The following is a 23726-nucleotide window of genomic DNA, read 5'->3' on the forward strand; positions in this document are numbered from 1 at the left end:
TCAGTTGACGATCTTCCCTAGAGAGCGCAATACACGGCACGCAACGAAAATTGTGTACCGAATTTCAAGAACGCAATCCAAGTGTAGCTTTTTTGTGTTTTGTTTGTGTGTTAGTTTATGTAAAACTAAAAATACAAAGTGAAAAAAAAAACATAAACAAACACTTATAGTATTATGCCAAGTGATATAAATAATTTTTTCGAATATAATTAAAAACATTAAAGCTTTTACACCTATACATACAAACAATCTTAAAAAGCACTAATATGTCGAAGAATAACGGAAAAGGCGATAAATGTGAGAACGATTTTCCTCAACCGGCCCGAAAACAGACTTTTTCCGAGATGATTTATGATCCCCGGGATGGTTCCTTTTTTGGCCGTACTGGAAAGAGCTGGGGTAAGATAAAAAAAATTGTTTAGATACCCAGAAAAACGTCATTTACTGATTTTTCTAACCAAACAAACAAACAGAAATCGAGTTTTTTCTTTATCACATTCTCTTACTTCCAACTTGAAGTCTCTTTAAGTCTAATCGTAGGAGTGTGAGGCAGTATATGTTATATTACATATTATAATGTTTATAGTATGTACATAGAAGAAACAGCAATAGTCGGCAAGAAAATGGACATATGAGAATATACTTAAATGCATATAGGCATTTCCAAAAATATAAATAAAAAAATAATAAGAAATACTTTAATTTTGGGAAATTAATGAGAAATATAATAATAAATATATTTTTGTTTTTGTTGTAAAATATTTTGATTCTCGGTTTTATTCGTAATATTTAATCAAAATCTTTGCAATTTTATTTTTAAAATATTTATACAAAAAAATTTAAACAGAGATAAAGCAAGCATCGACTATCGGTTAATTTTTTTAATAAGCCTTATGTAAATTTGGTCACGTTTGGGTTGTCACCTTGCAAATATATATATAAATTAAAAAAAAAAATAAACAATAATACTTTATAATAATGTGAACTAATATAATAATATATAAGACTGAATTATTTTATTATGATTTAAATGTATTGTCAGAGTAATTATTTGCTGATGATTTCACTGATTTTCACATTTTTCACGATTCAAGATTTCAAGAGCTCCGTTTTTTTTTGTCTTAATATCTCGAAAGCGACAAGGCTTGTCTCTTATTTAGAAAAAATTCTTATACAATGCATTTATCATGTAAAACATGTATGAAAGCTACAGTCGAGTGTCCTCGACTGTGAAATATCCGTTACCCATTGAGAATAAAAGCAAAACAATGCGGTATTCATTTTAAAATATACCAAATCAATATACCTTTATAATAATAAATATACATTTATTTATATAGTACTACATTCAAAACATACCATTGAGTGCAAAATATTCCAAATTGTCAGCCAAAGCATTCAATAGTATTTATTAAAAAACTTCTACAATTTTTATCTATCACAAATTTTCAGAAATCTCTAATACTATAATTATTATTGTATGTTTTAAAATTCATTGCTCTAGCTTAAAAATTACGCTTATTATTAGATTTTTGTCCATTTGTTGGGCGGAAGTGGGCGTGGTATTTGCTGGGCGGAAGTGTTGCAGCTAATCAAGAATATATATACTTTATAGGGTCGGAGATGCCTCCTTCTGCTGGTTACATACATTTGCAGTAAGCAGAAAGTTATTATAGCCTTCTACCTAACGGAAAATGTGCTTTTATGACATAGTTTTTTTTTAAGGTTAAAGATGTCACGATAGTGAGTGATCCTGGAAATGCCTATATGTACATACAATCACAGCTTATTTCAATCACCACCAACCGACAACTTTGAGTTAGTATACTGGCCAAACTAAAAGAGGTATTAACTTTATTTAAACGCAGGATTGTAGTTTAATGTCTTCACATAAAAGATAATTTTTCATTTATCCTCTAATTTTTTGTTTACTATATAAAATTATTGAAAAACAAAAAAATGCCAAAAAAAAGTACCACAGCTTATTTCAACCAGCTGAAAATAACTAAATATAAATATGTTAAACTGTGTTTTTAGAATTTCGTATGACCTCCTTCTTGGTTAATAGCTCCTTCCAGACAGTTTGGAATAGATTCCACCAATTTTTTTGTGATATAGGGGCTAATTTTGTCCCATTCTTCCACTAAAGCCGCTTTAAGGTTAGATTTGTTGGAAATTGGCTTTTTTCCGATGTTCTGGTCCAAAATGGCCCAAAAATTTTTTTACAACATTTATGTTAGGTTACTGAGCTGATGGTTTCATGACATGACGACAGTTGCACATTAGCCAATCTTGCCCAATTCCTGCCTTAAGCCTAGGGTCATTGTCTTGGTAGAAGCGGAAATCATCCTTAATGCCCAGTTTATCTGCACTTTGGATCAAATTGACATTCAGTACCTCTAGGTATTGAGTCTAGTCAATGGTCGCGTCAATAAAATTGAGTTTTCCGACTACGGCTGTGGACATACAGGCCCAAACCACGACGCTACCACCGTAATGCGTGACTGTAGGCTTTAAATTTTTGTTTTGAAGCCCGGAATTTGGATTCTGACCGACATATGGAGCTCCAACCAAGCCAAAAATGTTGATTTTGGACTCGTCCACAAATATGATTAATTTCCAAAAGTTTTTATCCTTTCCCACATGCTCCTTGACAAATTTCAAAGGAGCCTTTTGATTCGCGCGCCTTATAAACGGTTTCTTGCGCCTTATACTGTCATTAAAGTTACTTTCCCGCAGTACTCTCGAATTGATTCTGGGTGGCACGCCTTACGCAATTCCTCCTCTATAACACTGGCCAATTTTGGTGGCGAAAATTTTGGATTTTCCCGATTTTCCGGACAATATAACACCCGTCGGTCTCATTAAAAAATGCATTGGGTACATTTTTGCCCTTCTCATGCACTATACTTTCGCGAAAAAAACAATGAAATGATTATTTGCACAGTCGAAACACTCAGATGCAGCAATTCATAAATTTTTGGACGGGAAAATCCATCCTTTAAAGGAGCCATGACGTCATTTTCCTTCTCAATTGTGGTTCACGGACCCATTTTGAGATCTAAAGCTTAAAATGTCGAAAATTTAATTTCTATGTATTGAAAATACTATACACAAAGCAATAGATCCATAAACACCAGTTATTTTCCTAGGAAACTGATCTTCGCACAGCTGCAAAGTTGCTGGTTGAAATAAGCTGTGGTACTTTTTTTTTGGCATTTTTTTGTTTTTCAATAATTTTATATACTAAACAAAAAATTGGAGGATAAATGAAAAAATATCTTGTATTTTAAAACGTTAAACTAAAATCCTGCGTTTAAATAAAGTTAATACCTCTTTTAGTTTGGCCAGTACACTAACTCAAAGTTGTCGGTTGGTGGTGGTTGAAATAAGCTGTGATCCACATATGTACATATATACATACATATGTGTATGCATGAAATTGTTTGATATAGGTTGCAATGATGCAACGGAAAATGGTGTACACGATAATCTGTAATTAAATGTTATTAAATTGAAATGTAATATAAATTAAAAGGCATATCTCCTTTTTCATTCCTTGTTTTGAGACCGTCGATAAATAAGATTCTAATATATAATAATCATATGGAAAAAAAGACGTTCTTAATGGTAATTCTGGAAACGATTGTTTTGTACAAAGTCAGGTGCATCGTTACATCGATTCCCAAGAAATGTTTAGAGGGTCTCTTACTATAAAGTAAACTCATTTATAGTACACTACTAAAAAGTAATGAGTATGGATATATAAGTAAATTTAAGATATTCAGACGACAACATGTGCGACTACGTTCCGTTACGTATGGTTAAATGTTAAAAACTAAAAATGAAAATGACTATTGCACAGAAATTTTTAATTAAAACTTTGTGTTTGTTCAGTACTACTTTATGTTCATATGACGAAAGTCAATCGAACCAACTCAATTTAAGAATATGTCATCATCTTTTTGTTCGTGCTCGCAGTTGTTAGGTAAACTTAAACAATGAACTACCTTCCGAATTAAATAAATTGATTTAGTCTATTACATAAAGTAATGGATTCTATATAGGGGTATATTACCACAAAATAACTTTTTACAAACTTGCTTTTGCGTCGTTTCCAAAAACAAAATGCATTTGAAGTGTCTACAAATTTACATCAAATTAAATGTATATTGTTTAGAAATAAATACATTTCAACAATTTTTGACTTGGTAAACCTATTTTTAAGTGCCTACATATAATTGTTAAGTGAAATAATAACATTCGTTTAAATCACATTGATTTGGCGATATTGTGACTCTTTAAGAGTAAAATGGTCAGTTGTTATTATATGTATATAGTTATATTATTTTATCTAGTTACATTATTTTATCATCCTTACTATTATTTCATAACTCAGACCAAATGTGATGTTTACAATTGTACATTTTAGAGCACACATCGCAAAATCACGAAAATAGCTAACTTGCATTCAATCACGTATGTGTGAATAAAACAATAAAATTGCACATTCTCGGCTTTGAGATACCCCTACCAATTTAGAGCAAATCCATTTAATATGCATACTTACATATGTAGTATGTATGTTATGCATTTTCTGGTTGCATACTTAATTATGTTATGTATTTTCTGGTGTAAGTAAGGAATACAATTCGCATCATTCAAACGATTTTTTAGGGGTGCAAAAGTAAACAAAGTTAAGCAGAATGATTAATATAGAAGGTATTAGAAACAAATCAACCGAAAATGAACAATTTAATAAATAACGCCGGCCTGTATGTATTCGAAAAGTATAAGTTTGAATATATTTAATTTCTCATGCCTCCATCAGAATTCCTCTATTTTGAGCTTTATTTGTTTCTTCTTATTTTAAAAAAAGTTGCAAATCAATTTGAAACAATTTTAAAGCGCCACTTATTAAGTGCAATATTCATGATTACTTTCGATATCGCACTTTGTCGATAAATACATACACCAAAATATTAGTCAAAATACGGTCGCCTTTTCATATCCATTACCGAATCATTGATGATGCGTTTTCATTAGCCGCTTATGAAATGATGCTGCGAAAGGTTCCAATCTTCAGCAGATATAAGCTCTACCGAAAAGCATATTGATGTATTATCTGTAAAATTAAAATTAGTTAAAGCCTCGCTGGGTACCGGTAAAAATGTAATTTTCAATTGAAAAAAATATTTAAATTTATTCAAATAGATATTAATATGTAATGGGATAAAATTAAAACTAACAGATTGTAGATGCAGGCTGGTTTGATATCTTTCTCACTTTGCACATATGTAGATTTGATCTAATTTTGCAATGTGTTATGCGCCATTCACAAAATATGGTACTGTTCTGAAGATACGCGAACTTCTCATATATTTTGCTATTTTTAATGTTCTCTTTTATTCTTTTTGTTTTTTCACACTGATTTCGATATAATTATCGTGTAGACAACCACATATGAAGTATCACCTAAAGATTTTTTTTTATTTTTCAGCTGCAATAAACTATCTTTTCAATTTATGAAAGTGAAAAATACAGTAGTACCTAATATTATTATTATTTGGACACCTACTTCACTGTTCTTACCATCGATTTGAATACATTCCATAGATGCTTCAAATATTGCACCCTTTAAAAAAGTTTATGCTGAAGAAGCTTTTATAAATTCACAATACTAGCTGAACTTATGTCAAGAAATACTACAATATGTTTAACATAAACAGTTGCAAGAAATGTGACACATTCAAAGCTTCGAATATTTGTAAATTAGCTTAGAAAATAAAAGCAGTTCTACGAACTGAACTATTTTTCATAAATAAATCCCTGAAAAATAAGGACGAATAAATAAAATATTTTGAAATTTTGTATAAAGTTTAAAGATATGATTATTGATGGTATTTTAGTTATATACATAGTACATGTTGAACAAATATGCGATATTTTGGAAAAGCTATATTAAAACACAGATTATTTAAATAGTTAATCTTTCCGACATGGTGGCGCATTTTAATAACCATTACGGGCATTTTGTGCCATGTCATGTCAACAGGCCCTAAGCCCATTGTTGCCACACCTGTTATTGCCCATATGGCAAATAAAACTCGGACTCATTACTACGCGTATAGGTTTATTTGTAAATATACATATGTATTTGTATTCCTCCCACATATTCAATTGTCTAGTGGTTTTACTAACTTATTATTTATTCAAGGGGTCTCTTTTTGCAAACTACATTATTCTTACTAGATACACACCACTATAATATTGTTACTTCTAAAACGTAACATAGCAACAACACTATATGTCCGTAGATCATGTAGGTGGATATGGGCAATTGTTGAGAACGGCACTATTATAAAAAAAAATAAAACTTAAACTGAAACCATTCAAAAAATTAATTAATAAATTAAAATTGTTATAGCTCTGAACAGCAGTACATATATTCAGAGTTAAGATTGCTTTTAGAAACTTTTTCTTTTTTACTAAAAAATATATATATTCGCTAATTTTGTTTGTATTTCGCACGAATTTGTTCATTGTTGTAATTATCTTTACACGGAAAAAAAATTCCAAAATCATTCTGAACTGAATTTAAAGTGCTAATCAAGAGTAAATGGATTAATATTTAATAAAAATAATAATTTTTTGGGTATACGTTTTTTTTTACTTTTAAATAGTTTTCCACGCCACATTTTCGTCAGACATTTTCGTAATATGTATGTATGTACATATGTCGTTTCAACTATTATAATGTTTCGGATACGATTCAATTGTTATCATGTTTGCGAAATTGGCGAATGTGAAATAAGTTGAATCACAAAAGTTTCTAAACAAAATAAATAATGTATGAAAAGAAAATACGCTTTAGTTTCCACTCATTTTGGACTGAAATACATTTTCAGCAAAGCAAACCGGAAAAGCTTTGAATTTCATTATAATACCGATTTGCCGTGCATTTCGTAAGGTATCATTGTTGAAGTATTGTCGCACTCAACAAGCAAAATGGGGGTTGCAATAGGCACCTTTGTTATTCTATGTTACATTTAAAACCGGTTCGATCTGCTGACTGTCAGACTTTATTTCTTTATGCATATTTATTGACCCTTGAAATCAATTGAGGTAACTAGTGCTATGGCTGCAACGAACAATGGAAGATGGTTATTGATTTGTTGAAATATTTACATGAGACCTTCTGCTTTTGTTTTAGGTTTAAAGCGCCTCTTCTTTTCCTAAAAATGTATACCCAGTAAAACCAAGATAGTACAAATGACTTATTAGCCAAGCTAGAAACATTTTTAATGTGTAACAATTAAGAAATATGTTTTCATATTACTTTGCAATAAATGTATGTGCATCTGATCGATTTTTTCGAATATGAAATTAACGGTTGCTCGGACTTAAATACGAAAACATAGCTTTTGTGACACCTAGGATGTTTACCAAGTCATAATTTCTAAACTTTAGAATCTAAAGATTTACACGGCACCCTGTATATTACGATTTTTGGCCATTTGCAAATGACAAACGGTGTATCAACCTTAGTGTTTACATTCCAAGTGAGGCAGTCACTGATGGGTGGTAAGACTTTATTATATTGGCGATGGTCGCCCAGTATACAACGCCTTAAAGGTCTTTGTGCAGAAGGCTAAATTGATGGACACAGACACTCGCCCTTATTGACAACGCATAAATGTTTGTTTTCTCGTTTTCGTCTAATGAAAGGGAGATAGCTGATGTCATGAAATGCTAGTACATACATATATACACATGTTATACTTCCTTAACTTAGGTGTCGATGTGCTTGCATCTCATGTAGTTTGACAAATAAGCAAAGAAGTTTCATTGCATTTAAATTTATCGCACAATCCAGTCGTAACTTCATTCCTTTATTCTCAATATGTTCATTACATTTTAAAATTATTATTATTTATATAATATACATTTTAATTTATATTTATGTTATGTTGTTCATGCGAAAACCTTTTGCCATTCTTATCATATTAAGCTTTGACAATTAATCTAGTCGGAGTCTAGAATTTATCATATCTCTTCCTATCTATAGTTCTTTTTAAACATAATCAAATAGAGTTTTAACTGGCAATACACATGTGAACATTAAATATTCTTTACAAGAGAGCTTCAATTTGGGGTTTCTTTGATAACTCTTTTAATCTTGCATATTTATTTGTCATTGTATTTATAACCGAACAAAATTTTATAGAGTTCTTCAATTTTACTTTGGATTTATGTTTCCTGAATGTGTCCCTTTGTTAAATGAATTATTATATATATAATATATCCATTATTCTCTTCGATAATGGACTTTTTCTTTTTGGCCAATAAGTAAAAGTCCATTATCGTGCTAGTTTTCACATTTCTTGTGCAATTTTCAAAACTATCATAATTGTTATCATATGATTAAAGTAAACATAAAAGTGAAAAGAAAGATCACGACCAATATAAAAGTTCTTTTAGTCGCGAAATTTGAAGTAAGTAAAATTCAATGACGCAGAATTAACAATGCATAAATTCAATCAAGAACGAATACGAATACCATCGGCCTGGATTTTCGTACTTTGACAGTCTGAAATTATCAATGGGTTGTAGTTGGAGTTAAATAGCTCCTGGCTCCCAATTGGAGCTTTATTAAGCAAATAGTCAAATTCTATTTATATAATTTACGGTAAGTGATTAACGATGACTGCACAGGCGTTTTCCAATACTAGGCATAAGCTTTCAAAAATACTACCATTTTCCATATCGTTAAACCACTTTTGAAAATCTTTTTTTTTAAATTAAGTATTCAACAAGTAAGAAAGCTACTAAAGAAAGCTAATAGCCGCTACCCATTTTGACTAAAAGCAATATATTTTGCGGTATTATTCTCAAAATATACCGAATTGTATATATGGTATATCGATATTGTACCGCATACAACATATACCATAGACGGCACAATATACCAGATTGTCAGCCAAAGCAACTAAGACCCCTAGTAAGTAGGCGTTTTTGCCCATACAAAAGTATTTCTTTAATAACTTCGACATTTTTTATCTGATCGCAACCAAATTATTATTATTATTATATATATTAAAATTCGCAACTCTAGCTTTAAAATTACGCTAGGTATTCGATTTTTTTGATTTGCTGGGGCGGAAGTGGTCGTGGCAAAAATTTGAAATAAACTTGATCTGCTTGCAAACATAACAAATGCTGTCGAAAAAAAATTAGTGATCTATGTCTTATAGTCTCTGAGATCCAGTGTTTCATACGGACAGACACACAGACAGAAGGAGATGTCTCCTTCTACCTGTTACATACATTTCCTGTCGGCACAAAGTTATAATACCCTTCTACCCTATGGGTAGCGGGTCTCACTAGGAAACCTATGTACATATGTATGTAAATTGCTAGCGCCCAGACGATTTCGAAATACGCTGCAAACGGCATTGAATTGAGTTCAGTTTCAGATCGACTGTGAAAGGCTGAGCATGGATGTGATTTGTCGTTCAGTCTTTTCATTTGTATGCTTGAGCATATTCATAAGCTAATACATGTGAAGATTCGCTAATCCACAGCTAATCCACTCGAAAGTCTCGTGTATTTTTTTAAATCGATCTAAATTTTTTTTAACTTTCTGATCCTTTTCGCTTACTGATTTTTGATTACTTAAAATGTTGTATTTTGAACGTACACTTAGTCCCCCACAAAAATTACAATTGACATACATACATACGAAAAAGATAAAGCACATCTACATCTAGTTAGTGTATTTATCGATTAAGGGAAACAACAGGCAATCATTTAATGTGTGAGCAATGTTGGGTGAGTGTGTGTGTTTATGTCCGAGTTCTTCTAATTGAAGACATATTAATGTCGGCAGCCACGTATTTAGGGTGTATATACATATGTACATAAGTATGTATGTATGTATATGTCGATATTTGTAACACACGCCACGGACATCCACCTTGACCGGGGCCATACCGTGGAGAACCGGTCGTCTGACAGTTGCCGTAGGAATTGTCAGCGAGTAGACATTCATCATAGTAACAGCACTGAGCTACAGAACTTGAATATCGCATGTTGTTTTGGTCATTGTCGAACAAATTGCCAAATAGCCCATCCCGCAGAAATAACTGGCAATATTCTGTATATCGAATTAGTCTAACGAAATTGAGAATTACAACAATCATTGATGAAGTAATCAGTCGAAAACTTCCTTTAAAATTAAATGATGACCGAAAACTAGGAAAGAAAGGTTATAGACAACAAAATTTATTGACCAAATTAATAACTTTTTTACTGGAAACAGACAAATAATTTCAGAACCAGTCCATTAAAATAATGCGAAACGCTAATAAGCCGGGTCAATTAATGAATACAGCATTAAATATAATATACATATAAATATGCGTCACACTTTTATATAAAAAATCGCGATCACTACCCATTTCTAAAATTCAAAACGGTGTGGTACAAAAAATACAAAATCCGTATACTAAGTAAAAAAAATATACTGAAATGATATACTAGATATACATGTAAGATATATTCAAAATTTTGGAGACTGTGTTCCAAGCAATTAAGCACCATATTCTTTGCCAATTTCAATAACAATATTTTGCAATATTTTTTTATTTAAAATTTTATATATAGTTTTGCGACTTCACAATATTAATTAATGCTATTTCTCTTTACTAAAAAATTCCTCACACGTATTCTTTTTAATTTTTTTTTTAATTAATCATCATGATGCTTCTATTCACTTTGCCGATATGAGCACGGAATTATAGTTTGTCTATTGTTCCGCATATGAATGCATGCTAATTTGACATTTACATACATTTCAATATCGGAGTATCGATACGTTTTAAAATTTTGTTGTGCTGGGAACTGCAGAACGAAATGTCGCCACAAAAAAAATTTTAACCAATTTCTTTCTACTGAATTTAATTATTTTTATTATGCATTTGAAGCATTTAAGTAATTGAAATAAGTTGTTTTAAAAATAATTACATCCTTTATTGATCTTCTGGCGGTCTTAAATTAACGTCAATAAACCAAATATGCAATTAACATATGTTTTAAAGGCATTTACTTTTTATGTCGGCAAGACAAACTGGCTCGTATTGCAAAACAAAAAAAAAAACTTGTGAAAGTGAAAACGGGGCACCTTCTTAAGCGTTTGTTTTCAAAACGAAAACCAAATGTGAATGTGAAAACTGGAGCCTCGTTGTAAGTTCTATCGTTGAGATCTATGTAGGTGCTCACACGACTAAATCTTCTTGTATACTAGTGTTGATTGGATCTTGAAAAATATACCGACAAATATGATGGCCGATAATGTGACACTTCAAATTTTTCGAAATACATGGAGAAAATCGAATTCTTGGTTAGTTTAAGTTTCAGTTTAAGTACGTGGTTACTGGCTTTTCGGCTGATTTCGAAAATCGACGTCACACAGTATTGCTTCGGTTATAACATTCACATTTCGTTTTTGCTTATTTTCACATCCACTAGTTTCTTTAGATTTTCAAAACGAGTTTGTCATATCGAAATGACAAGCAATGCCTTTTTCTATATCAAATTGGATCTTATTTGCAAAAGGAAGAAAACTCATTGGTTTATTTCAGACCGCCAGAAGATCAATTAAGCATGTAATTATTTTTAAAACATTTAAATTCTTAATTTTGGTGGGCGAGCGATAAAAATGTCACCATGAGTTATCGTTAAAGTTGCTGTACTTTTGTTGGAATTAGAAAGCTAAATAAAAATTGTTAAATATGTTAATGAATCGGGTGGCATTAATTTATTTGAAGTTGTGAAAATATGTTTTTTTTTATAAATTAATTTGTTTAAATTAATTACCTTAATGCTAAAAGTGCATAAAAAAGTATTTAAAATTACTGGAATCAAATCGGTTTTAAAGGTGGCCCTTTTTTTCTGGAAAACAGCTGATTGCCGTTCAATCAAGTATGTAGAATAAAATTATCTTTATGTCAGTTCTATCGAGGCAGGCAATTGAAAATACGAAATGTTTTTTTTCGCGTTGATTAATTTGGACAAAACCACAATTCAGCTGTTTCAGCAGTAAGAAATTCAAATAACAAAACGATGAACGAAAAGTAGTGAAATCCGCAGCACCTAAAAACGAAAAGGTACGCTTTGGTCCCAAAATGAAAACGAAAAGTAAAACCGGAGCAAGCCTTACGGCGAAAGTCTCGAGAACGAAAATGATTTAAAGTGCTCGTGCATACATTCCAGACGATGTCAGAAAATTTTATTTCTCAAGGCAGCGTTAGGGGAATACGTAAATACATGCCATGACCAGATAGTCCCATTTTAATACATAGTACATTCAAATATAAAATTGGGAATATGCCAAGAAAAATTGTTCCGAAATGTAAGAGATCAAATTACATTTATTTAAACTAAACAAGCGTGTACTTCAAGTAAGTTATTAAATTCTATTCTTCAGTGCCTCGCAAGTTCCAGGTTGCCGGGGTGAGCGTCGTTATCGGGAGTCTATGAAGATTATGCTGGGGAGATCTTACTCTCCCAATACGCTTGGCTTGATAAGAAGTTATAATGTTTTTTGCGTCAGATGGCCGGAGAAATGGTATTTTCAAGACCTTGCTTGTGTGAATCAAATATAAAACTAAAAACTCAAAGGATTAAGAAGTACAGCTAAAGCATAGCATGACCAGTGGAAAAGAAGTGAGAACGGTTCTTCCTACAAATCTGTTGATGCTCTCTCAGCAAAATATGTCCCAAATGCATTGCCACATACGATTGTTGCATTCGCGTGGATCGCTATATGACTTCGTCCTGCGAGAGTGCTAGGGTAGTTAGATGTTTACTAGCGAGTGACGCTTGTTAACTTGTATGTTTTTATAACCGCTACCCATAGGGTAGAAAGGTATTATAACTTTGTGCCGACAGGAAATGTATGTAACAGGTAGAAGGAGGCATCTCCGACCCTATAAAGCATATATATTCTTGATCAGCGTCAACAGCCGAGACGATCTAGCCATGTCCGTCTATCCGTATGAACACCTCTCAGAGACTATAAGAGATAGAGTTATAAATAACAGTATTTGTTTATGTTTGCACGCAGATCAATTTTGTTTCAAATTATTGCCACGCCCCCTTCCGCCCCCGAATATCAAAAAAATCGAATAACAAGCGTAATATTAAAGCTAGAGCTGCGAATTTTGGTAAATACAATAATAACTATAGTAGTTATTAGAGGTGGAGAACTATCGATAGTCTGCGCTATCGATAGTGATTGATAGTTTCCATAAAATATCAACTATCGACGATAGCTAGGAAAATCTATCGTCGATAGCTGTCGATAGTGCAGTAAAAGAAAATAATTTAATTAGTTTTCAAAAACAATCCATATTTGTTTAAAGTATGAGAGTATGATATTGGTTCTCCAATCTTTATCTAAGAATAATAAATAATTATTCAAATTATATGAATTTTTATTTTTTAGGTTAACCTCAACTGCTATTTTTATATATATTTCAACCAATAATTTTGTACGCCTATTTGAAATGATTTGCCCTCTTTGCTCAAGACCCTCTACGACTCTACGGAGGATGCGGGTTGCGGGTATACAAAGAAATTTTAAAAACTATCGACCACTATCGACGATAGTGATTTCCATCAACTATTGACGATAGCAAGGAAAATCTATCGTCGATAGCTGTCGATAGTGCAGTGAAAGAAAATAATTTAATTAGTTTTTAAAATAATCCATATTTGATTTGTGTGAATGGGCAAAAACGCCTACTTAGTAGGGGTCTTAGTTGCTTTGGCCGACAATCTGGTACACTGTGCCGTCTATGCTATATTTTGAATGTGGTACTATATTGATATACCAAATATACCATTTGGTATATTTTAGTATTTTCGAAGTATTGTTTGTATATTTTGAAAAAATTACCGCAATATTTTGCTTTTATTCAAAATGGGTAGCGGGTATCTCACAGTCGAGCACACTCGACTGTAGCTTTCTAACTTGTTTCATGTTAAAATCCGCTTGTATATATGTACATATACTATAAATATATTTACTATGCTCTATCTCATCAAGATTTTAAAGTTTGTATCAGTGGAAAAAGTCAACTTTCTCAGGCACCACTCATAAGACAAATGACGCATATTGTAGAAAATTTAACAAGTTAAAAAATTGCTGATGATCAGAAGCCGACCAACGCGAGTAACCATATTCTAAAAAAATGCAGAATATGAAGCTATGACGAGAACTAATGGTTATGTACAAGTAAATTAATAAAGTTTTTGAGAAAAAAGTGCGTTAGGGAAATTAAACAGCATTTACGGTCATAGCATGAGTCGAAATTTAATTGGCTACTGGCAATTTACCGGTCTTCACATTTGAAATACGTTAGCTTTTTTAGTAATTTATAATAACTTTGCTTTGCTAGGGTTAACTCCTAATCCTGTGGATATTTTATTCCCGCCTCCCGTAAGGTGTCGTAACTTTCTGCTTGCAGGAAATGTATCTAACAGGCAGAAGGAGGCATATATGGCCGATAAGGAAGATGTATGTTCTTGATCAGCGTCAACTGCTGAGAAGATAGAGATATAATGTTTTTTTGACATCACTTATTTATATTTGAATGTAGATCAAGTTTCTTTTCAATTTTTTACCCGCCCACTTCGGCTCTCGCAATTCGAAAAAAAAATCACGTCAGACCGAAATTTCCATACGCATACCATTCATACATACATAGATGCATACATACAACCGTAAGCACAGCAGCGAAAACCTCCGTATTTTAATGTATTATTAATTCATTACTTCAGAGCATATTCAAAAAATAAACTTTTGATTAATTACATTGTCTTTTATCAATTTGCAGGTCAACTTTTTATATTTTATGTCATCTTTTATATTATACTTGCAATTCTTTTTGCAATTTGCATGCAGGGCTTACTAGCCTCAGTTGATGATGATAAGCCAAAATGGCAACTCGAAGAGTCTTTGATAGGCACAAATCCCGGTTTAGGGTTCCGTCCACTTAGTGAACAGACCGAACGAGGTTCAGTTATTGAGTTTGACAATAAGAAGCCCGCTGAGATTGAGTACTGGACTGGCCTGCTGGATGATTTTCTTAAAGGTAAGTTTCCTAGACTATCGAGCATTTTGCTCGGAATAGTGAATTTTTTTTAAATACTATACCGAATGTCCTAGAAGAATTATCCACCAAAATAAATATAATATTACAGAATATAACATTCGCATATATGTTTGTACATTCGCAGATTATAAGCAAACTGAAGGTCGCAAGATGAAACACTGCGACTACAATCAAAGTCGTAACCCTAACGACGTATGTGTTGTCGATGAAAATCAATTTGGACCATGTTCCTCTGCAAATGGCTATGGTTATAGGGTAGGAAAGCCCTGCATATTCCTTAAATTGAACAAGATTTATGGCTGGGTTCCCGAAATCTATGATACACCCGCGCTCAATATGCCGGACGACCTTCAACATCTTTTTAACCAAACGAGCGAGGTTGAAGTAAGTTAAATACACATTATAATAAATGAGTAAATAAATTAATTTATTTACCAAATTTGTAATTGCAGCGTCAGAAGATTTGGGTATCGTGCAATGGCCACTACGGCAAGGATAAGGAGCAATTCCAGAATATAAGTTATTATCCAAGTCAGGGTATTCCAACATATTATTATCCGTATTTGAATCAACCTGGCTACTTAAGTCCCATTGTTGCTGTACAATTCAATAATCCACCTATCGGCTCAATGTTGGATGTAGAGTGTCGCGCATGGGCTAAAAATATCATTTATAGTGGAAGTATGCGTGATCGCATGGGATCGGTAACTTTTCAATTTTTAATGGATTAGGATACCAACAATAAAACCATCATGTGATCGCAGCAAACAACGCAAGCCTTATGAGATCTGAATCCTTACCATCGATTAATAAATCAAAATCTTTATCTAAATACTTAAATGAAGTTTCAAGATTAAAATATATCGTGTATATTTACATAAAAAGAATGTTACAAATGTCAATAATTATACAAATCTGCCGATAAATAAAATGTCAAGTTATAATGTCGTGACCTCTACGATCATTCTAGTAAGACTATCGTAAACACGATTCTAAACTTATCCATGCTCTTTTCATCTATATATTTATATATATACATATATATATACATATATATATACATATATATATTTAATTTTGGTTTAAACTTTAAACAATGCATCTCCCCGGTATGTTTCTTAAAGAATCTAAAAGTTTAATTAAATTGCAAATAATTCAAAAAGTATCAATGGTGATTCTTCTAAATATTTTAGGAAACGGTCTAAATAACATGATTGTCTAACTTGAATGATAACGAGAGCTAAGTATAATTGTATTGTATTTGTTAGAGTTTTCTGTTTACCAATGATATTAGTTGTCAGTATTTTATGTATAATTATCATTTACTTTAATTCTTTTAAAATGTGAATATTGAAGAAACCAAATAAAACGAGTTGATGTACCATTTAAAAATGATAATGAAGTACTTATATAAATAATCTTTAATAATATTAACAATTATGAAATTTCTTTACATTTTGTTCGTACTTTCTTAAGCTTTTTATTGCAATACTTAATAAATATTATACTAACAATTGATAAGAACTTAAAATATTGCTTATACAAAGCTTAGGGACCGCAAATAATAATTTCAAGCTTAAGTAAATCAAAGCCCAAGATACATTTTAGGACGAGAAGAAAAAACCATTGATTTATTTTTTTTATACGTATATATATTTTTTTATAGAGTTATTGGTTGGTTATTGGTTGTTAACTTCATAAAATTTCTAACATCATAGTAGTCATGGTTATATTGTTTGTGTGTTTGCTTCGACGAGCTTGCTTTCCCATAAGCCTTACATATATAAATAAAACAAGTAAGAAAGCTACAGTCAAGTGTGCTCGACTGTGAGATATCCGCTACCTACATGTGAATACATAGGCAAAACAATGCGATACTCATTTTCAAAAATATCAAATTAATATACCGCAAAAACACTTACTATATCATGGGATATATAATATTTGGTATATTGATATAGGTAGGCAGGCTGCCCCTACAAGAGACGGAACATTTCCGGTATAACGTATCTTCTTCTCACAGTATCGATGCATTTTTGGCAAAAACGACTTTAGCCTGGCGACCATGTTGCCCAACGCTATCCACGGGTCCTGCAACGGACCATTTCTCTAGTGCGAGGAGCTCTGCCGAAACAGTTTTCGACTTATGTAGGTTGAGCTGCAACACACTCATTAGAGGCTTGTAAACTCACGGAGGGATTTGTCTTCATGGACAGTTCCACTCTCAGGTTCGTCAGATTGTGAAGCAGGGTGGCTTGGGTCATGCTTTTTAGACTGAGATGCTCCTCAATCTGCCCTGACCTCAATGTGTGAATGTCATTGTCCGTCGTATCGCATTTTTTGGGACGAAGGAGAAGGCAACAAATAAGACGAATAACCGCCTTCAGGCGCGACTCGACGGCAAAGCTAACCTGTCTACCCAAGGCAAGGAAAAGCTGGCCTGGGCCCACGTTTGAATGCGTGACTACCGCCCCAACCCGCTCCCAAACGACTCGATGGTGCGCTTCCACCAGAACTGCCTACTTAAGGGTGGAGTCCATGGCAAGCAAGCTCCTGAGAATCCCTGAGAGCACCTGACTCCACAACAACTCAACTGGTATGGTTGAAATTCCAGTCACCAAACTGGAGAGTTCATTACTGAGCAAAGTTTGACGTGGTTTACAGATTACATCCGTGCCGAAGGTAAATTTCTTGTTCCCTATAGTCGAGCGAGCACTTCAGTTGCTTAAGCACGTGATCATTCAAATCAATAAAGAGGTTGAGTATTTGCTTTACAAACGCAACTGTAATACGGCGTGGGGCTTAGGGAGTGTGCACCTTCATCTCATAAAACGACATTCAACGGCCAAAGACGAACACACATTGAAGTTAAGGAAGGTAGACGCAGATATCGATCTAGAGACCTTGAGCGCTACCACCCTCTGCCCCTTATTGAGCTTGCAAACTTTAAAACGCGGATTCCTTCTTCATGTTGTAGCAATACTCCGGCCAAACCAATGGCACTGTCATCTGTATGAAGCTCATGATCAGCATCTAAACGGTAACTAGCGATTACTGGGTTTGATAACAGGCATCTCTTCAACTCGTCAAATGCATCTTGTAGTGCTGGCTGGCACATGAATTCCTGTTCCTTGCGCAATAGAAAACGCAATGGCTCTGAGATGATAGCATATCCAGCTACGAATTTGCGAAAATAACCAGTGAGAGACCCAGGAACTTTCTCACATCGGTTACATTGGTGGGCTTCGGAAACATTCTAATGGCATTCGTCTTAATATCCACAGGACTAATGCCGTCTGCGTGTATTTGGTGACCAAGGAATGTGATTTAAAGTCAATCCACACTCATGCAAAACTTTAAGAACTCGCTCTAGCTTCTCATACATTTCATACATAAAAGTATGGCTACCAATAAGGATGTCATCCATGTAGAGTATCATATCGCCTTTGTACACTCTCCTCTGTAATTCTGCCATAAGTCGATTAAAAACAGCAGTGAATTTCCTGCTCTCTGGTGCTATTTCAATCTGGTAATAGCCACTGTTAAGGTCCAGGGATGAAAAGTTTAAAAAATTTATATCATTTTACCGCCTGCAATTGTTCTTCAATGTTCGGTACTGGGGAATTTTCCTTCTTGATCAACTTGTTCAGACGTCTGTAATCGACACACATTCGATCATTACCCTTCGGTTTTTTGATGAGCGCTGTCGGGCTGGCGTACTTTGATGTGGATAACGTTATAATATCCTGCTCCAACAACTCGTCGACCATTTTGCGAATAACTTCCTTCTTTGGCTCGTAAGCTCGATAACGCGCTTGAGAAACTGTCTGACCGCTCTTAACAATTATATGGGCTTGGACTAAATTTGTTTTTCCTATGTCTTGCAATCCTGTAGAGAAAACGTTGGGGAATCTTTCCAGCAAATTACGTATTTGGCCTCTTTTCTGATGATTGTGAAAATTGACCAAAAGTTTGTCTACAGCATTGTCGATTGGAATTAACTGCTGATGAACTCGTTTAACTTTTGTGACATATGGCTGAAAACTTAGCCTGAGATGAGCGCTAATAATAACATCTTGACTCAAGAGAAAATCCTCCTGTAACAGGTGGTCGGTGCTACATATACTTTGGCTGTGACCACTTTTCCTTCGATGTCCATATCCACAGTGATCGCTTCTGTGATGATACATGAACCCCCGCAAATGCCTCTTATTTGCATAGAACACTTGTGGCGTTCAGCGTTGATTTTTCTGGCAACAGATTGGCGCATGATACTAGCCTGGCTACCTGTATCAATGAAGGCGCTATACCCGTGTGAATTTATAAAGATTTTTCTGATGAAAAGTTTGTCATGGTTGATGACGGATTGACAAGCTCCATTTGGCTCATGAAAGTTATTGCATTTATTACAGCGCAGCTTTTTCTTTTCCTTTGAGCACGAATTAGCAAAGTGTCCCAACTCTCCGTAATTGTAACACTTCAGGGTTTCCCTTGACGTTGATGACTTTACGCCGCTGTCCTGCTTTTGCTCAAAGTTGCTACCTTTTAGTAAGAATTATTTTTTTATTTGTGCTCGGTCGACCTCTATTTACAAAATAAGATTCAGCTGCATCACGAAACAGTACTCCTTGACCGTCTCCTTTGATCGTCTGGTTGCATTTGCCATACTAAAATACACTTCTGCTTCGTCTGGGTTTGCTCCGAACTCATCCTGTATAGCTTCAGCAAAACTATTCCATGTCGTGTGAAGAATAGGTGAGGAATCGAGCCACATCTTGTCTGGTCCCTTTAGTCGTGTGTACTATATATTGCGAGCAATACAAATTTCTCGTCCCATTGCTAAGCATCAACCACTTTGTTGACTTGATCAATGAACTGGTTTACGGAAATGGCGTTCTCATTACTTGGATCAAACTCCGGCAATGTGTTTGCAATTTCTTTCACCGATGCTTGCCTCATGACCTGTCTAATATGTCCGTTATCATTGTTGATATTTTCGGGTTTCACCTCAATGATTTGCTGCTGTTGATTGTTTGCCATTCAAGCTTCTGCATTTTGCCTTTTGCATTGCGAATAGCTGACCCATCATATGCTTCAATGCTTTCATTTCATTTTGCAATTGTGAAATTCTTCTTGCTGCGTAGAAAGCCCAGCCGTTACTGGCATCTCTACTTCCTCCGATTGCTTAAACTCTATTAATCTTAGAATTAATTCAGCTCGGGTGCCTGGGCATGACAAATTTCTAGCTGGTAGCAGGTACCTTAACTCGTCTACTTTAAGTCCGTCTATTTTCGTAATTTTTCTTAATTCGATCGTCTCTCTGTTGGCGTTGATTGCGAATTTCACCACAACTGAATTAATAGGCCTTCGAGTGATAACTATGTTATTTGTAGGTTTATTTAGATAATTGAGTGGATATGTTTTAACATTTTAAATTATAATATTCTCCTGTAACGTGCTTCTTGCTCGAGTGCGTGCTTCATACAGACATCGTCACGGGTGGCAAATTTCGACACTCGACTCACACCCGTACTTTTAAGAGTGCGAGTGCTACTCGTGCACTCGCAAAACGAGTGAGAGATACACTTATTCAAAATCATGCGAGTGCTGCGAGTATGAGTCATTGTCATACTCGAGCCTTTCTTGCACTTGCCTATTCGGCACCCGATCATTTTAGGCACTCGGCTTGTACACACTTGTGTCTCGCGGGTGGTTGTTCTTCGTGCAACCGATCATTTTAGACACTCTTGACGAAATGCTCTGACACTCGAGTGTTTTGCTCAGACACTCGCGAGTGTTTGATCAGACACTCTCGAGTGTCTCAGCAAATACTCGGGTGTTTTTCCCCAACCCCTATTGATGCTTGTGTGTCGCGGCTCGCGGGTAGATTTTATGACTTTTGACTTCTTTGAATGATTTTTGGGTGTTTTTTTACTTTGACAAATGGTCAAATAAAATATCAGGTGGTTTTTCCTGAAATTTATGGAAATTGCACAAATTTGAAAAATACCCTTTTGTAATTATATAGGCATTTACAATAGTGTTATAAACAGGTAATAAGATTTCTGATTTTCCGGTTATTGATGAATATGAAAAAACCATGAACTCATAAAACAGGTAAAATTTACTTTATAAAACCCGGATTTTCCAAAACTGATTAGTTGTATTTTTACTTGTTTTGTTCCTTATCAATATATAAAAATTCTTTAAAATTAAAATTTAATTTTTATTTATTATATAAGACATCAAATAAATACACTACACAAAGCCAAAAAATAGTTTTCGAATTTAAATTTTCAAGAAATAAAATGAGTGCAAGAACAGCGCACCAGCAATAACAAGAACAATACAAAAAGCCGACGGCATTTCTTGCATCTTGCAATATACATACAATCGTGCCGGTCCACTCATAATTTTTTACAAAGCGTATCGGATACACTTACCCATAACCACCGGCACCGGCTTTACCCGAGTGCATAGAATCACCGATCGCAAATCGCCGAGTATGCCTCGGCACTCGCGCTAAGTGTAAGGCTCGCGAGTGTAAGGCTCGCGATACACTTATTGCTCATGAGTATAAGGCTCGCGAGTGTCTGTATTTTTGGCCACTCGCACTCGCGAGTGTAAGGCTACCGAAAAGGCACACGAGTAACGGGTGCACCCGTTGAGTGTGTATACCCGTGCCGTTCTCTGGCTTCATAATACTCGTGGTTGAATAAATTAGTGCAAACTCTTTATCGAATATGCTAGTTGTGAGATACCCACTACCCATTTAAAAAAAAATATATATACCAAACTAGTAAACTAAAAATGGTAAACATACATCAAAGACTATATTTAGTATATTAAAATAGTGTTACATTAAAAATATACCATAAATATGCTATATTGTCTGCCAAAGTATGCTATGACCCGATTGGAAGTCGTAAAAAACTGCCACACTGATATGCGTGAAATCTTTATCTAAGCTAAGACATATTATATATTTCACAAGTTCCACAAATGTTAGGCTGACTATTTTTTTTTTATCAACTTTAATGTAAAATGCAAAAAATGCATGGCCATACCACTGAAATGCGAAAAAAAAGCGACTCATGTATGAAATCCGTTTGATGATTTTTGGTGCCTGAATTAATTATATTTTGCCACAGACTTAACAAAAATTTGTGTCGGTTGTTTTCCATAGACATTCGCGAAACAAAAACGATTTCTCTTAACTGGGAAATGCGATTGATGATTTTGGGTGCCTGGTGGCAACATAAAACAAATTTCGTTTCGAAACGTAAAAAAAACTGAGTGTAGTGGAAATAGGCTATAATAGGCTTGTTTAATTTAATATTAAATATCACGTCAAATTGCCGATATACAAATATTTTTATTTGATATTTTTGTATCGATATGTGACGCTAAAGTGGCTGAGTTAACTTTACGCACATTGAATGTGCTGCTATTGATTGTGTCCCGATAGCGCCCAACAATCGATATTGCTATCGATTGCACTCCACCTGTAAGCGAAAACATTTCGCTTTAAACATGTCAGTCGAATGAGCTGTGTCGCCACGGAATAGAATTAAGACGGAATTATTTTAAATTATTGTTTTAACAGGAATAAGGGATGCATTATTTATTAAATGGCTGATTGATTTATAAATATTTTTCTTTTGCACCCGCAAACAGCTGTTCGAATGATGTGACTTTGGTATAAGAACTTCCATCATATAATCGCATCATTAAATCATATGCGTTTGATCTAAATATAATATAAGTTTCTAAAAGCGCAGCCAAAACTGTCGACTTGTCGACGACAATATTTCGGCATTTTTATCTAAATCAGCACGATATCAATGGCAATTATTCCATTTAAAAGTTTTTAAACTTTTTGATTATAAGGAAAATTGTTGAAATTATTAAATAATGAATAGATTATATATGAATATATGCTTTTTAATCGTCCTAAAGAAATGTTTTATATCCTTTGCGTTGCTTCTATTTACTTCAATATGATTCTTCTGCTTGCCTGAGTTGCTTTGCCTTTCCACAACTAAACAGCTGTTCGTATAATTTGATAGTGGTGTAAACACTAATAACATAATCGAATCTTTCCAGCAGATGTCGTTGGTGTAATCAGGAACTGAAGTCAAAAGGTAAAGTATGTGAAAAAGTGGTTAGTGAAGCGAAATGCGTTACATTTGGATTAGAAATAAAATCTCTGAAATTCTGACGAAATTTCGCGGTGGAAGAATGTGCAACTTTTCTTTTGTAAATAAATAATGAATATCAGAAGTTTAGAAGTGGGGACATCTATGCTGCAGGCTTTCACAAAAACAAATGTCCGCTTTGTGCATAGACTTGAGCACCCTTGCACTGCATAAGTCAATTACTTGTCAACAAGTAAAAAGAACAAATACGCATTGTACATATGTATGTATGCTTTATGTAGACGGAGAGTTTGAGTTTGTGCAACAAGACACCCAAGAAGGGATCGTCTGAACAAAAAAAACTCGGCCCATATTGTTAGTATATTATACATATGCATATACATATATT

General features: G+C 33.9%; 1 protein-coding gene across 1 annotated transcript; it reads left to right on the forward strand.

Moving 5' to 3' along the window:
* Nucleotides 1–16176, forward strand: LOC133840787 (sodium/potassium-transporting ATPase subunit beta-1). Its single transcript, XM_062272843.1, has 4 exons — nt 1–399; nt 14901–15158; nt 15304–15563; nt 15632–16176. The coding sequence occupies exons 1-4, from the start codon at nt 267–269 to the stop codon at nt 15908–15910; spliced, it is 930 nt and encodes a 309-aa protein (XP_062128827.1). The 5' UTR covers nt 1–266; the 3' UTR covers nt 15911–16176.
* The last annotated feature ends 7550 nt before the right edge of the window (nt 16177–23726 follow it).

This window comes from Drosophila sulfurigaster, chromosome 2L, assembly GCF_023558435.1.
Source record: "Drosophila sulfurigaster albostrigata strain 15112-1811.04 chromosome 2L, ASM2355843v2, whole genome shotgun sequence".
Classification (NCBI taxonomy): domain Eukaryota; kingdom Metazoa; phylum Arthropoda; class Insecta; order Diptera; family Drosophilidae; genus Drosophila; species Drosophila sulfurigaster.